General features: G+C 44.2%; 2 protein-coding genes across 13 annotated transcripts in view; one reads left to right on the top strand and one right to left on the bottom strand.

The window, feature by feature from the left end:
- si:dkey-166d12.2 (rap1 GTPase-activating protein 1) overlaps positions 1-2,454 on the top strand; it is a 112,729-nt gene extending 110,275 nt beyond the window's left edge. For all 11 annotated transcript variants that reach the window (XM_037099996.1, XM_037099999.1, XM_037099995.1 and 8 more), the window contains one exon: positions 107-2,454. The gene's annotated coding sequence lies outside the window, so the exon portion shown is untranslated. The remainder of the gene's footprint in view (positions 1-106) is intronic.
- Positions 1,823-15,241, bottom strand: padi2 (peptidyl arginine deiminase, type II). Of its 2 annotated transcripts, none has more exons than XM_037100005.1 (16): positions 14,963-15,241; positions 11,901-12,072; positions 10,870-10,939; positions 10,539-10,600; positions 10,003-10,120; positions 9,462-9,608; positions 9,144-9,334; positions 8,294-8,397; positions 7,863-7,974; positions 7,358-7,465; positions 6,478-6,629; positions 6,201-6,348; positions 4,804-4,897; positions 4,626-4,705; positions 3,076-3,219; positions 1,823-2,955 (listed from the first exon to the last, which is right to left on the bottom strand). In XM_037100005.1, exons 1-16 carry the CDS (start codon positions 15,115-15,117, stop codon positions 2,722-2,724), a joined length of 2,091 nt encoding a protein of 696 aa, XP_036955900.1. In that variant the 5' UTR covers positions 15,118-15,241; the 3' UTR covers positions 1,823-2,721. The 2 variants fall into 2 exon arrangements, with proteins under 2 accessions (XP_036955900.1, XP_036955901.1); XM_037100006.1 differs by lacking the exon at positions 14,963-15,241 and adding an exon at positions 14,086-14,743.
- Positions 15,242-15,448: the final 207 nt, after the last annotated feature.

The following is a 15,448-nucleotide window of genomic DNA, read 5'->3' as shown; positions in this document are numbered from 1 at the left end:
ATAATATTGACTCAGTCTTGGTGCTACTTAACGTCTGTATGAAATAACCCCTCAGTGACCTGCCTCTCTTTTTTTTAACAATCACATTTCTTCTCCTTTGTCTCAGCATTCCCATAAGAGGCAGCTTTTTTGCCAAAAACAAGCCAAGGGCATGTGAACTCCACCCCAGATGCAGAAGAGGAGCAGAATTAGAAGCCAGATAAAGAGACTGACAGATCTTCCTTAGCGTGTTTGGCATGGATCTGCTGCATGTCAAGACAGACACCCAGTTCCATGGACAGGTACCTACCTATCGCCCTCATTCCAGCTCCATGTGGACCCTCCTTGAACGCTCAAGGCGAAGGAAACCAGACCTCCACACCCATGCAGGATCACTGCTGTCTGCCATCGTGTCAGCTGGCTTAGCAGAGTCAGCCCGGCTGCCTGCTCATTCTTCTGGCCAGTAAGCTCTAAAAAAAAACCCAAAAAAACCCAAAAAAAAAAAACCTGATTCCTACTGTCAACACTCCAACGTTGTGTGTGTCCTTGTTTAAAGATCAGGATCTGAAACAGGGTTTTTAATCTTGTGGGGAAAGACACAGAGACCGATCAGACGACTGTTGTTTGCTGAGCTTGTTAGACAGAAAAGCGGATCTACGGACAGGAGAGTTGCACCAGAGAGGAAAACAATTTTTTGTTTTTTTCTGTAAACCTCACATCCCACTGTGATATAGTCCATGGGTTAAACTTTGATGTACCGGGTGTGTGTGCGTGCGTGCGTGCGTGCGTGTGTGTGTGCGTGCATGTGTGTGTGTATATGTGTCAGGGCACTTTTTTTGTGTTTTATCGATGATCTATACTTCTTCTGAGTACTCTGCAGTGGATATTTGTCGCGTTTTTATGACAGCTTCGGTAAATACGTCCTATTTTTTTTTGATGGAGGGTACTTCTGTGATGCTGTTGTTGGTGGCTGTGATACTATTTAGTCACCTTTCTCCTCTTGAAAGGTGAAATATACCACGGAATATGCACCTGCAATTTTTAGATGAAGACGTTTGTTTAAGTCTTTAGAAGAAAATCAATATTTTAACAAAGATGTAGACTCCACTGATGCGATCAAATTAAAGTGAAAACATTATTACTGTCGTGCCCCAACCAGCAACATGCATCCTCAGTCCACACTTCAAGGTACAGCTGTTAAGTCCTTTGTCTCCAGATACTCCTCGTCACACACCACTTGCCGATTCGATGTCCGTGTATGGGTGTGTGTATACAACAGTACTGTGCATGGTGTAAAATCTGCTTGCCAATAGAAAAAAAAAACAAAAAAAAAAACTCTGTACACTGGTGCCATGCTTGACATAGAGATGTTGTCCCTGTGATTTGTGTTTTTCTTGAAAACCAGCCAGCATCTCCGGATGCAGCGCACATCCGCTGATAGAGAGCCAAATGCCAGTTTCCTACTTTATTTGTAAAATGTAATAATATATGTACGTGACCCCGGCACTACATTTTTCAGTTATTTTTCAAAAAATGCTGACCTTTTGAAAAAATACAAAACCTGATTTGTTTGCTTAATAAGAATTACACTGTGACTCGTCTTGAAGTTGCCTTTCTAATGATTGTGTCGCTGTGGGCTGCTTCGAGGGCAGGGTCGTGTTTAAAGGCGCTGCGTTGCGAACTGGCAACTGAATGTAAAAAAAAACCCTGGCAGATAACGTGTTTATCTGCTCCAGTCAACGTGGTACTGTGTCGACTCCTGGTCATGGTAAACTTGAGTCTGAGGCAGTTCACCTCTTTTTCCCCGTCATTGAGGTTGTTGTGAAGGAAAGCACTGATGCAGTTTGAGCTGAGTTGTTTTATTTCGGTTATATGACCGAAGCAGACATGCGGTTTATTGTCTGTAGTGAATTAAAGACAGCATTTATATGAAACGTTTTATGAAAGTAGAAAAGTTTTAAGACACCAGACCAAATGCAAAACTGCCTACAAACTGTATTCATCAAGCTGTTAGTAGCTACAAAACACTGGACAAAGTAACAGTTTGCATTTGACTCTACACAAAAAAAAATGGCATTAGAAACAAAATATACAGACTTTCTGTAACAAGTACACGTTTGTGTATTACAGCCTTTATGAAAAGAGATGATTTCAAATGATTTTCCTCTGAACTTTGGAAATGCTTGAGTAGATGAAGTGCGCCCTCTCGTGGCTCTGTATTATTATAGCACATCACTATGTGGTACCATTCATCTCGCTGTGCTTGCACTGTGGGCCGACAGCCGGCCCGAACCACAACATGATTGGGAGTGAATCCTCTATGTGCTCAATTCAAATGATTGTATTTCTCGTATTTGGGTTCTTGTCTGCTTAAGCCCTTGTTCAAAAGACCTTGTTTGTAAATATTGCTTTTCATCCTTTTTTTGTAAATAAAGCCAACGAAAATGTTTAATAAAGATGAAGATGCATACGGTAGATCGGACCTCTGTGGTCGTTCATCCTGCATAAATGCTGACGGTTACTGTGCAAGTATTGTCGTCGGAAAATGAGGCACGTGTTACTCAGAAAGAAAGTGGAACATACTGAAAAAGTGATTGCTTGGAAAAAATGTGTTGTTTTGTGATTTTAAGACAGAAAATAATGTAAGGCCTCTTGTCTTCCCAGCCAAAGCTAACTAAGGGTGCTCTTTTTTTCAGTCGATCGGCGCCTGTGAACCATCTCCATCTGCTGTCAAGTGTTGGTTCACATCTCCAGGTTCCACCACTTGTAGTCAAACGGTTCCCTGCGGACATTGGAGCCACAGTGCACCTCTCCCAGCAGCTTGTGGTAAGAGGCGAAGTCATCAATGAACGTGCAGCTGAGGCCCAGGCCCTCCAACAGGGAGCGCATCTCCGTCTCCAGGGCGCATCTTCCGTTCACCTTGGGGCCGTAGGGCTTGGGGATGCCCAGGTTTTTCCCCAAAACAATCATGTTCACCTGGAAACAAATGTGACAGATCACGAGACTCATTTACTTGCATTTTATTTATCACTGACGGGTGCATTCATATCTTTTAACTTGGAAACAACGATCACGGCGAAGGATGTCCGAACATACCATGTCAGGGTAGTAAGCCACGGCTCTGTACTCTTCCTCATCCCCCCCCGTAATTAGCTTGAAGAGGATTGGCAGGTCGATGATGTCCTCATCATCCAGGGCCAGCTCTCTCTTCAGGACGTCCCTGTTCCAGTCGACGCAGTGCTGACAGAGAGCAGACGGTACAATAACGTCATCCGCCACACATTCTGTCACCGCTGTCTCTTATTTGCATACAAGTCCTCAAAACTAACGTCATGAGGAGCTTGACATGTCATGTTACAGTAAGATATCTAACCTCCGTTGTTCTTTTGCTGCAATGTGGCAAAACGTATGTGGACACGCTGATAACCAGCTACAGCTGCCTCTGGCACACGCATTGATGAAAGGTCCATTAAAACAAGCCTGAAAGTCATCTCTGTTGAAACATTTACTCCCACTGAAGAGCTGAGTAACTAAGTCGGGATGAGCTGAGGGCAACATGCACTTTGTCTTTATAAAGCCTCATTGGTTTTTTGTGGTGCAGGGATTCTAATTCCAGTAAAAAAAAAACAGTAAATACCCACGCACACGTTTCACTGCATTGATAGATTTGTTAATAATGGTCAAAATTTCAATGATGATGTCTAGAGAAAGGCCTTCGTGGCCGAAACCTCAACCTCTTTTTAGTAATTCTATCAGTGAAAAGGTGAACAGTGTGTGTAGGAATGTACTCTCGGTCATCGGATGCCGCTTTTCCTGTCACGCTCAGAGTGAAGAAGGTGGACCCAAATACTAATGACGGCAGGCCGGCTTATCAGTTGTAGAACTTCATTCCAAGACTTGATTCAACCCGTTTCCCTCTTCTGCCCGGAAATAAGAGAGCAGGGAAGGAGTTTCTATCTAGGAGTTGAACCAGCTAGAGACAGAGTTGCAGTGGTGCACACAAGCTCAGAGAACATGCAGGAACACGTAGTGTGTATAAGAAAAACATTTTTGGAACTTGGTAATGATAGAAGTAAATGGCCAGGTGGGGCACAAGACTAAGGTTAGCAATGCCAAATGTTGCCATTGACGTCTAGCGCAGTGGAAGCATGTTGTCTGGTGTGATGAATCCTTTTACAACCTCGCCTGCTGACTGACAAATCACAGTTTGGCTGGCTGCCTGGAGAACAGTGCTGCTTGAGTGCCAACTATAAAGTTTGGTGGAGGAGGACTAATGGTCTGGGTCCATCTTTCATGATTTAGGCTTAGCTGCTTGGTTCCAGTGAGGTGGATATCATCCTGATCTTCTCTGACCTTTGGGATGAACTGAAACGCTGACGGTGTGCCAGGCCTTATCCACCAACATCAGTGCCCGCGGCTCACTAATGCTCCCGTGGCTGAATGGGAGCAAAATCCCCCTAGCCAGGCTTTTAAAATCCCATTGGAAGCCTTCAGGGTCGAGGCTGTAAACAGCGTATTAAAGGGTGTCCACATACCTCTGACCAAACAGCGCAGATTGCAGTACATCCCCATGCAAGACACCACATATAATGTTTGGATTTTCACTGACTGGGCCAGTCTTTCATCATCCTTTCCGTCCCACTCACCTGCACGTAGCTATTATGAGCTCGGAGATTCTCATTATCGACTATCTCGTCCACTGTAATTGGTTCTTCATCTTCCACACCTTTTTAGGAAGCATTGTTCAGAGTGTTAAGAATTACACGATGAGTTTGTAGATTACAGCACATTTTCCGCAGACAGTGTTATCAAAGATGAGCCTACCCTCAAACAGCTTGGCTTGTCCGTGTCCATCCCTCTGCAGGCCTCTGAACAGTTTATAGCCTGCGTCTGGGCTGGCCAGCAGCAGCCGGAAGCCCTGCGCACAAAAGCACATGAGACAAAGATAACACTGGCTAATGCGATCTCACAATGGACGTTAACAGCATTTCACTATCACGTCCTCTCTGCTAACTAATTGATTCTTCACTGAAGCAGTTTAAGCGGTTTCTGGTTTAAGGCATACCATGCAGGAGTTTGACACCACAATTAATATTATCATGAAAAAGAATTCCCTCTCAGTCATCATTCATGACCCAGTAGAAGTGTGTGGTGGTGTCTGCGTCTCCAGAGACGCTGCGCCGCCACATGTACTTTATTAGTATTTTGTTGTATTCAGGACGCAATTCTCACAGGAGCAGCTGGTCAATAAGCAAACGACAGGTCGTGGGATTGCTAGCTAACGAGTGTTAACACGGTCATTTTACGTTTCTTTTTGACAGCCGGCCCGTGGGAGTAATGGAACATGAAGGAGCTGTAGGTGCCGGGCTGCATTTCTGAGTGGTAACTCACTGTCTTATAACGTTAATTTATCATGTATTGGCAGTAACTGAATTATTGCAGCAGGTGCTTTTGCTTTTTGCTTTGACAGTAAATCAATTGAAACTTTGTATGTTGGGTGTAAAGTGTGCAAAAGTCCTGACGTAAAACTCAATTTCTGGTATGGTATGGATGTTTTTCATTAATATCAAACACTGTGTTTTCCCCAGGCGGGATGGGGGAAGTCACAAAATCAATGGAACTATTGTGCGGGAGTGAATGTTAAGGATGTTTGCGGGTGGGGGCGGGAGTGGACGCACACATCCAGGGAACGGCCGGAAGTGGACCACACAGCACGCAGGAGCTGGTGGTAATGGTCAGAAATTCAGGGGAAGCAGGATGAAGTAAAACCCTCCAACGCAGGGCTCTAGTGTGAAGCCCCGAGCCAATAACAGCATATGGTCCATTTCGGGGACAGTATAAAAACACAGCGACCCGGGGGGAGTTGTTGTCTCCGTCTCTCTGCTCTCTGTCACGGATGCATAAACAGCTGCAGGTCTGTGACTGTTTGACCGCGGGCGGGGCCGAGCTACACACACACAGACTGAGCAGGCGGACGTGATGCATTTGCACAAAATCCAGAGGGGTGTTTTGGGGGTCTTGACAGCCCTGAAACAATCAGAAGATAACGTTTAATTCCTCTGATCCACTGCTCTGATGTCGCGTACAACGCTCCCGCTCTTCATTCACTCTCTCTCTCTCTGCCATTTGAGCCAGAGATGAGGGGGCCAATTTTGAAACGTGTGTTTACCAACAGCAACTGATGAATCCTTCATAGTATGTCTTTAAAAGGGAATATTTACCTTTCTGTCAGGCGCAGGAACAAAAGTCATGAATTCATCTATGTGGCCGACGAAGAGCCAGTCAGAAAACAAGGCAACAGGCTCCTGAACCTTCTGAGCCCACAAGAAGTCCTGAACTACTTTGGTCATGTTCCGTCCTTTAGTTGCCCTTCAAGAAAGAGAGCGATGCACGTATGTTCACAAACTGGATGTATAAATGATATGAATATGCTCTTTTATAAATGATTCATGTTCTTCATAGGTCATGGGTTCATCTCTGGGTCTCTTGCACACTCACGTGGGGAAGGCCACTCCGATGAGGATCCTGCCCAGGGGGTAATTTTTTCCGTTCACAGTGACGGGAGGACTAACCTCCAGATTACCAAATGAGTCCAGGCTGCTCACATCTTTTCTCTCAGCCACCCTCGTCACATAGCCGAAGTCGGGACCCTGAGGACATGAAGGAGGTTAAAGATCAACTCCAGATGTGTTTTAAAATCACATGAATATTCTCTGCATCGGACAAGAGCTTGTCCAAGAATCCATTATCTATGAATTTGCATATATTCTTAATTTCAAAAGTTTAAGATGTCTCATACGTCAACAAAAGATTGTTTTGTGTCAGTAATCGTGCCCTGAAACCTTTAACAGATTTAAGGAATATGCAGAGGAACCTTCCCCCTTCAGCAGCTTGATGTGAAAACAGCCTTCTACTGTTCAACTCTGCACATGCTGCACATCATCTTGCACAGTAAAGCTTAACTATCCAGGTGAAAAAACAAAGTGCAAAACACATTTTTGGGTCAACGGGGACTTTAAAGCAGCAAAGGAAGAACACTTGACTTCACTTTTGTTGATTTTGGCAGCCCTGCTGGACGAAAGAGAGATGAGCACCGCCGCCTCCTCTTGTTTTGTAAGCTTGTGCAACAAGACCCCTTAATTCATCAATATTACTTGGGCCTTGTCAAGGCCTTATTCGACAGAACAGCTTAAGGCTGACAGGAAACAATATGAGAGAAGTTGGAGGGGACACAAGCTCTACCAACTGTGTGCCCCAGTCCTGCTATATTTAAGGATCAGCGCAGGATGCATAGCAATGGGGTAATGTGTCTATTTGCGGCTATCTGAGAATAATAACAATATGACGACAGTGGAACAAATCTGAGTCCGTCTCTCACCAGTAGCTCTTCATATGGAAAGTCCAACAGTTTTCCATCTCGAGGGGAATCCAGAACGACAGGAAAGCGCTGATGCGGTGAGTCGATGTAACCAAACTCCAGCTCATCCTGAAAAGTAGATGAGTTATAATTATATTTAGTTGTCCTCAGAGGTTTTTAGTAACAAAAATGATGTTGCTTGTCTTTTGTGTGTGATTGTTCGGTGTGCGTGACCCAACTTTTTATGGCTTGTAATTTTTTCGAGGAAGCCTAACCCTTTCCCACGAGGTCTTATTTGTTTAAACTCTTCTTCCTCTTTAGTTTCACAATAATGCGATGGTGTAACCTACGTCTGTGGCTGTTACTGGAGACGATGTGTAAGTGTTCCTAAGTATAACCTCCAGACACTGACGCCTCAGATGTACTTCCCCATAAACAGCACAGATTTGAAAATGAAACAAGCGTCAACTGACTGCTGGCGACAGGTGAAGCTGAAATTGAAGTGTGACAGGTTGAGTTTTCCTACCTGCATCCAGCGATCTCCTCTGTTCATGTACTCGTGGCAAATCTTCAGCTTGTACCCGCTCTTTGTGACGAGGTTCCTCATGCCTTTCAGGAACTGATAGTTGTCCTTTGTGCTGAGAAGGTAAACGCAGACAAGAGAAGACGTTTTCACAACAGCAATAATACGCAAAGTTCGTCCGACTTTTCACATCTTCTAATTCCCCCAAAAACCAACATCATTATTCAAACTCTTTTAGATAAAACAAACAAAACCAAATCAAAATGAATTTTCTTTGCAACTCAGGGACAGTGGTGTTGCTGTGAATCACTGCCTGCATGAGTCATTTTGCTTGGTAGTGTGAATTAAAAATGAAGAGGAGCGTGCAACACTAACATCCTTTTTGACAGGATTATCGTCACCGTTGGCTCTATTATTCACTCGTGCGCTCTTACCTGCAGACAAACACCTCTATGGGCTTGAGGGTGTTCGGGGTCATGATCCACGGTGCCACTCTGAAGACGACTTTGTCGGTGAAAATAGGCGTCTCAGGGAGAGCCTGTCAAAAACATGAGAGGCTGCTGAGTAGTGCCGGCTGTACTCTCTTTATGTCGAGTGATTTGACTTAAGAAAAATCCAAAAGAAATGTATATCAACCTGAGCTTTTTTCCAGCGAATTCAATTAACAAAATGTACGAGTTGTAATGTTGTTCTTGAGAATGAAAGCTCATAATTAACCTTGGAAACAGGGCCTTTGACTGGAAACATTCTTATCAAAAGCTCTACGTACAAGCTTTGTTGGAAGCAAGATGTGGTGGAAAGCACTGGATAAACTGTTAGAGGTGGCGCAGGTGATTATGGAGAAAAAGGTTGTTGATTGTTGACTCAAATGCTGCAATCCATCGTGAGTCGGACGTGGATATGCAACGATGTTGCACCCGAAAAGAGACGGAAGGAGTTTGGCTCGTACTGCATGCTCGCTGATACTTCTGTAATGCATACATCAGCTGAGTGGAAATGAAAATGGCAACTACAAATATGTTGTTTCAGTATCTTTCACAGCACAAACAAGTGCTGAAAAGATTAAGGGTTCATTATGTGCGTCGCCACACACTGATACTAGATGTCATTTTCTTGCTTCTCTATGACAGCAAGTCCGCACACAATCTGCTGCGGTGTCCACAAAGGCCCGCCTCCGATTAGTCAGATTAGCTTAAATATAGCTGTGGTGTCAAATGTCAATATATATCGTGACAACACTCGTGGGAGACGAAGTGGAGGCTGCTGACGTGCTGCAGGTCTTACTGTGTTGATGGGCTCCAGCAGACTGAGGTTGATGCTGACGAGCCCATTGAAGTCTCTGTCGGGGAAACGGAGGCCCTCCACGTAAAACTTCATCTCCGCGTCGCCTCCGAGGTAAGGCACCTCGCTGGACAGGACCTCAGCGCTCAGAACCATCGGGTAGTCCTTCACGAAGACGCTCAGGAGTCTCCCCGCTGGAGTAAGAACAACATGCAAGCACGGTTCAAATACTGAGACGCTTCATCGTGAAAAAGAAAAAAAAAAAGCCCATCTGAATCACATGTATATTACATCGTCATCACCCTTCATCTCATTACTCACCCAGGCTGGTATTCTCAGTTTCTCTGGACCTGAAGACCCTGACACTCTCCGCGTCGCTCTGAGAGATGTGCATGGTGAGCTTGTAGCCCTCTGGGAGTTTGGCAGGTCCTTTGGTCCGCAGCACCATGACGGACATGTCCTTCAGATCTGCACATCCAACACAGAGTCATGTGAATGTTGCCTACGTGCGTCATTGTGTTCTTAGATTTTGAAGCGCAAATAACAGATAACAGATACCTGACATAAATGTCCCTGTGTTCCTTTTTTTGTTAAACTTTAAACGCTGGATACTAATATCAATGTGGGGTTGTATTCATTATAGTATTATCAGATTTCAGCTCAACTGGTTTGTCGACTGCAAAGTCATCCCTGCGGCCTACTTTATCAACACACCCTCTACACCCACACACATTGTTAAACTAATTTACCTTATCGTCTCGTTAATCTGCTGACTTTGCAAAAGCAAATATGATCGACCCTGGTACCAACATGAAAAAGCGAATAGTCCAGAGGCGATGAGCAAGATGCTGTGCCGTTTTACCTGAAACTCTGGCCACAAAGCGCTGGTCGTGGTCTAGCTTCTTCCCGTAGGTTTGCTCTGAGTCACAGTTGACCAGCAGGACGGCTCCGTGCCCATCAGAACCCCATTTCCACGATCCCTAGCAGGTTTTCAGCAAACCAGATGTGGATTAATCTGACTCACAGTTTGCTGGAAGATGTTTTGCATGACACCTCAACTTCTGACTTTCTGCCATTTATCAAAGGTCAGAGGAAAAATTTTAATGAAGTGAAAAGTTCGACAACATGTCAAGGCAAAGCTTGAGCCCTGTCTGAATGCAGCCTGTTCAGGCGTATACAGAGGAGGCAGCACTCAGAAATCTAGATAGGAAGCAGGAGAACTTTGAAATGATTAATCTGCAGTGCAGATGCAGAGTTTCCATAAATAGAGACCCATTCAGTTTGTTACACCTGGCATGTTATTGTTTATTGGAAAATGAAAGGAGGAGAAAATATCTCCTCCATTAGGTGTCACGCTGTGTCTGCACCGCCATCTTAACCCGACACCTCTGAGCTCACCTTGTTAGGGTTGTTTTTCTCCACCACGCCGTCTCTGTCAGCATCCACATCCAGAGAGATCTCTGCGTGACAGACACATTTGTTTATCCCAAAGCGCCTTCGCCCGGCCAAAATACACCAGACAGTGTTTCATATCACTGTGCAGCTGATGTTTCTAAAAAGGCTGTGCTGAAACCCACATATAAACCCTTTCAGTAAATATGAGTCATGTTTGGATTTCGATGTGCTTTTAAACACGCCACTAGGTTTAAAGGTCAAACAAATAATTAGCTGTAATAAATCCTTGTTAATCCCTAAGAAAATGTATCGTTGTTATTGTGCTTTAACTTACCAACAGCTGTCAGATGCAGGATTGCTGTGCCCAACGCTGTTTTTTTCTCATCATAGTACCTGACAGACAGCTTACAAAACAAAGCCGCATGTTATTTGTATGTACAAGGTGACAGTTTACAATTGTGAAATCTTAACCAACCGCTATGAGTCTAACCTGGTTATACTGATACCTCTACATGAGTGTGTGTGCCAGGTGTGCAGTAGGATTTTGTTATAGCCATATTAAACTGTACACATTTACAGTATCCAAATTCAGACAAATTCTATAAACGAAATCCTTTAAGAAAACCCTTCCAGGGAACCAAAAATATGTGTGCAGAGTTATTAGATAACATGATATAGAGGATATCTTCCAAGGATAGATTGGCTATTTCAAAATAATTATTATAGTTATTCATAATTCCTGTCTCCGGGTCAAGTCATAAAATTAAACTATTCTATTACGTGAATACCCCTTCTGCTCTGATTGGAGAGCTCACACATGCCTGAGACAGCTCTGCTTACGTTGTCTCTGGTCGGCTTTGTTGTGTTTTCAGTTTAAACCATGCAAATTTGCAACATGATGACATAGCATGATGTCAACAAGCCATCAAATCAAAGGCGGGACTACTGACGAGGCGTTTCAGGAGCAGTGTTTTCTGTGGGAGAGAGGAGCTCCAATTGTGGTGTGGACCTTTTAACCTTTTTTTTTTTTTTTTTTTTTTACATTCATGACTTGTTACATGCCCAAGACCTTATGTAACACACTGGAAACAAAAAAGCATACTAGGTCTCCTTTCAAGATGCATGAATGAACATTATTTTATTTGCACTGTCTGGTAAATTGCAAAGCAAAAAGCTTTTGAGCTACGTTCAATGTGTAACATCTCCTCTGGTTGTTTATAAAGTGATAAATCATCAAAGGATACTGCCACACTGTTCCATGGAAGTTGGGAACCACAAAAACCACTCATGGTACTTAAATGGAAGCACTCCCATGTGACTTACAGCTTTGTTGCATCAGAGTCATGCACTTCCATCCTACTTTACCTTGTTATCGTTTTCAGTCTGGCTGGCCTGGCTCATGCTGATGAGCAGCACTGGGCTTCCACTGAGAGGGATGGGAGAGAAGTGGGACGTCTCCCGGGGCTGTGGGCTGATGCTGTACCGAACATTGGGAGTGCACTTCACAGAGAAGAACTTGGACCTGGGAGGGGCACTCCTGAGAACCGAGACAAGCGGGGACATTTTGGAAAGCAAGTTAGACTTTGTTTACACAACACAAACATGCTGTATTAAAGAAAGGATGAGAGCAAATATTTGTGTGTGTGTGCTAGTCAGGACGAGCGGCGGCACGCACAGTGAAGGCACGAGCTCGGATTTCAACATGGTTCAACAGGTGGTATGCCAAAGTAGCAGCTGAAGTCATGATAAGAGTTATTCAATCGATACAGAAGACGACAAAGTGAGATAAATGGTTTGAACATGTACAACTGTTTTTATTTAAATGACTAGTTATTTCAGTGTGATGCAGATAGAAACTGCGGAGTGCGTTAAAGGTTGCAGAGGGTGTGGTAAAATTCCCACGATGCCTCACTTCCAGAGTATGATAACACTGACAAGACGCCTCCATGAGAAGGAGAACACTTTGTCTCCGAATTATTTTGGAACATAAATTTTTTGGTGATATGACCCGCAAGTGACGACACCCCATGTAGGCCCAGGATGACACCTGATAGTCTCACGCTATGCCACCACTAGATCTCAGTTTTCAAATGTGTCAGCTATTCCGCGGTGTCTCATCACCACGTATTTATCGATGAGTAGGCGCCGTGTGAGAAACTGAACTCACACAGGTCAGTGATTTGTTTCATGAACAATAATCACAAGCCCATATGCACGTCAAAGATTTATCAGTTGCTGCAGCTGTTCATCACGTCTGCACTGTGAAGAGATCCATACCAAATGTGACTCCACTTGTAAATGATGGGGCACAAAACTCCCTTTGAGGGCAAGAAACCACTCATAAAAAGTGAATGTTATGCTAGAAATACTGTAACATTGGAAGATATCCACTCACTTGAACTCCTCAGACCCCATATTAACTTCGCATTTTGCACAGAGCTGGAATGGGAGCGATCTCCTCATGGCATGATAAGACAGGAGGGATGATAAGATCCATCGATAAGGAGCACTGCTATACTATCAATGTGAATCTGTCTTCAGGATTTGAAAACAAAGCCCCTTTACAAGACAAGGCCTCTAGTGTGAGTGTCCTTTCAAACTGTTATCGCAGTTTCACTTTTAGATATTCCCATAACCCCTCAGCACCCTTGGGTGTCGTGGCTGTGTGCCAGTCACACACTCAGCCCAGTATAATCTATACTTGCTCTGTTCCATTGTGTAGGAAGATGTTTGGCAGAAAGTTAAGACGGCATCACTGTGGGGATAACAACGTCTCTCCTGTTGGGCAGCAACAACAGAGGATTGTTGTATTTTTTGCTCAGAACAAAAGGCCGTCGGGGCCGTCATCACCAGGATCTGCATACAAATGACACCGTCTCCTGCTGCTCTCGTGATGTTCGACGAAAATTGAGTTATTATACACTCCGTAGCTGGTTTATTAGATACAAGTACAAAGTCCAAATGACCATAAAACTGAATCAATGCCTCCCTAAAAGATTTCAAACAAAAACTTATCGCTATCAACTTCAAGGTGTCAGGATTTACTGCAGGGTTATACAGATGTAACTAAATACACCTGCAAATGAGCGTATGTTTTATAAAAGTGGGAACCTCTGGCTGCTGTGACACAGAAATGTCCCTGTTTGCAGGACAAATAAAGGAATTCTAATTCTGATAATACAATACAATACAAAACTACATTCACTATCAGGAAATAAAACACATTTACTCAAGTGCTACTTGTATGGCTGAGTTTCAGTTTCACCAAAGTCATATTTAAGATTGATATCTTGACTTTTGGGTGCTTTTCACAGCACTGCTACAGACTGAAGCCACTAACACAAAGACAGAGGTAACCAAGCAACGAGTAGAACAAAAACAATAGAATAGAATAGAATAGAATAGAATAGAATATTTCTAGATTGAACATCACAAAATCACCAAACAACTCGCAATAGTGTAGACGTAGATTCGTGTGTGTGTGTGTGTGTTTATAGGTGTGTCTCTGTGTGTACGTGTTTATTCATCAACAGGTGAAACATGATCCTACCTGCTCAGGTTCACATTGAGCTCCGAACCGACCACGCACACAACCTTTGCGATCCTGTCATAATCTACACTGAGAGTCCGGGGGTGCGTCATGGCTGCAGGTCCCTCTCTGCTCCTGACAGACTGGCTCTGAGCGCGCGGCTACTGTTGTGTAGCGGCAAGCGACAACACGCAGACGGTCTGACCGACACACTGTCTGGGGCGACGGCGACAGGAGATTATAAAGGCTGCAGGTGCCTGAGGTCCAAGCCTGTCGCTGATTGGTCGGCCGGCCCGCCCGTGTCACGGCTCTCTATCTCGATGTCCCCTTCCGTCTCCTCTGTTTACTCAACCCCTCAGCGCGCCTCTGCTCCTCTGAGCCTATTTATTTAGACATGCACTTAGCCTGTGACACATCTACTAATAATCTACTACAGGCTCATTATTAACACTGAGGTGTCCTTTGTCTTTTACATCACTATACGCTACTCAGAAGGAGTATATATTGTGACATGAGCGCATGCGTGCAATAAAAATCAAATGACATCGTTTGTGCGGAGCAGAAATATTCACACGACGAGAAAAACAAAATAAAAATTCAGATTTGTCACAGAATAAACAAGCAACACCCTAAAAAGACACCTGAAAATTATCCCTGCACGAGTATTACTGTGGTTTTATGGTCCGCGAGCGCACGCATGCGCAGTACTAAGGAATCAGTTTTCCCATACATGTAAAAGGCGTAATATCTCCAATGCTGCACACATATAACACATTAGAATTAAAGTAAGTTAACGAACCCAACAACTCCCTAATCATCATGAATAACATGCAACCGACATGCAGCAGGTCTACTCTGCTGGGTGTGTCATGTCCTCGTCTCCACTCGACGGTCTTACCTGTTCAGGTTCGCCTCCAAACAGCTGCCAAGAGCATAAATAACCCTTTGCGAATAATCTAGTTCCAGGCGACATGTCCGACGAAATTGCGGAGTTACTTTTCTCCTTTTTTGCAGGAATGCAGGAACCTCGGTTTGTGAGACTTGTTGAAACATAGTTGATTGTGGGCCGCCTCAGACAGACACACACAGACAGACAGATGCAGGGCGGACAGTGTAGTGGGGTGGCACATTAGTGCTGGAATGTGATCCTACTATGTAATTTGAGACCATCTCTGCCCTTTAGGCACCCGATGTGTCAGTGTGGGATTTGGAATTGGATGATTGCACAGGTGATGCTTTTGTGTCGCACCAGCGCCTCCCACCATTCAATTTGAAACGTCCACAGACTTGCTTGGAAGGATTCTGTCTATGAGAGATGGTCAGGTTGTGGTGAAAGGGAGTATTCAGATTACTGAAGTTGAAATACCACACTGATGAATACTGT

This window comes from Acanthopagrus latus, chromosome 6, assembly GCF_904848185.1.
Source record: "Acanthopagrus latus isolate v.2019 chromosome 6, fAcaLat1.1, whole genome shotgun sequence".
NCBI classification, from domain to species: Eukaryota; Metazoa; Chordata; class Actinopteri; order Spariformes; family Sparidae; genus Acanthopagrus; species Acanthopagrus latus.
This window is presented reverse-complemented; position numbering and strand designations above follow the sequence as displayed.

Bases quoted from the DNA above. Each gene is read 5' to 3' on its own strand.
- padi2 (XM_037100005.1), bottom strand. From the start codon at position 15,117: ATGTTTCAACAAGTCTCACAAACCGAGGTTCCTGCATTCCTGCAAAAA. The intron at 12,073-14,962 runs GTAAGACCGTCG...CTCGGTTCTCAG, and splicing joins TTGGAGGCGAACCTGAACAG to GAGTGCCCCTCCCAGGTCCA. The intron at 3,220-4,625 runs GTGAGTGGGACG...GCTCTCTGTCAG, and splicing joins CTCATAATAGCTACGTGCAG to CACTGCGTCGACTGGAACAG.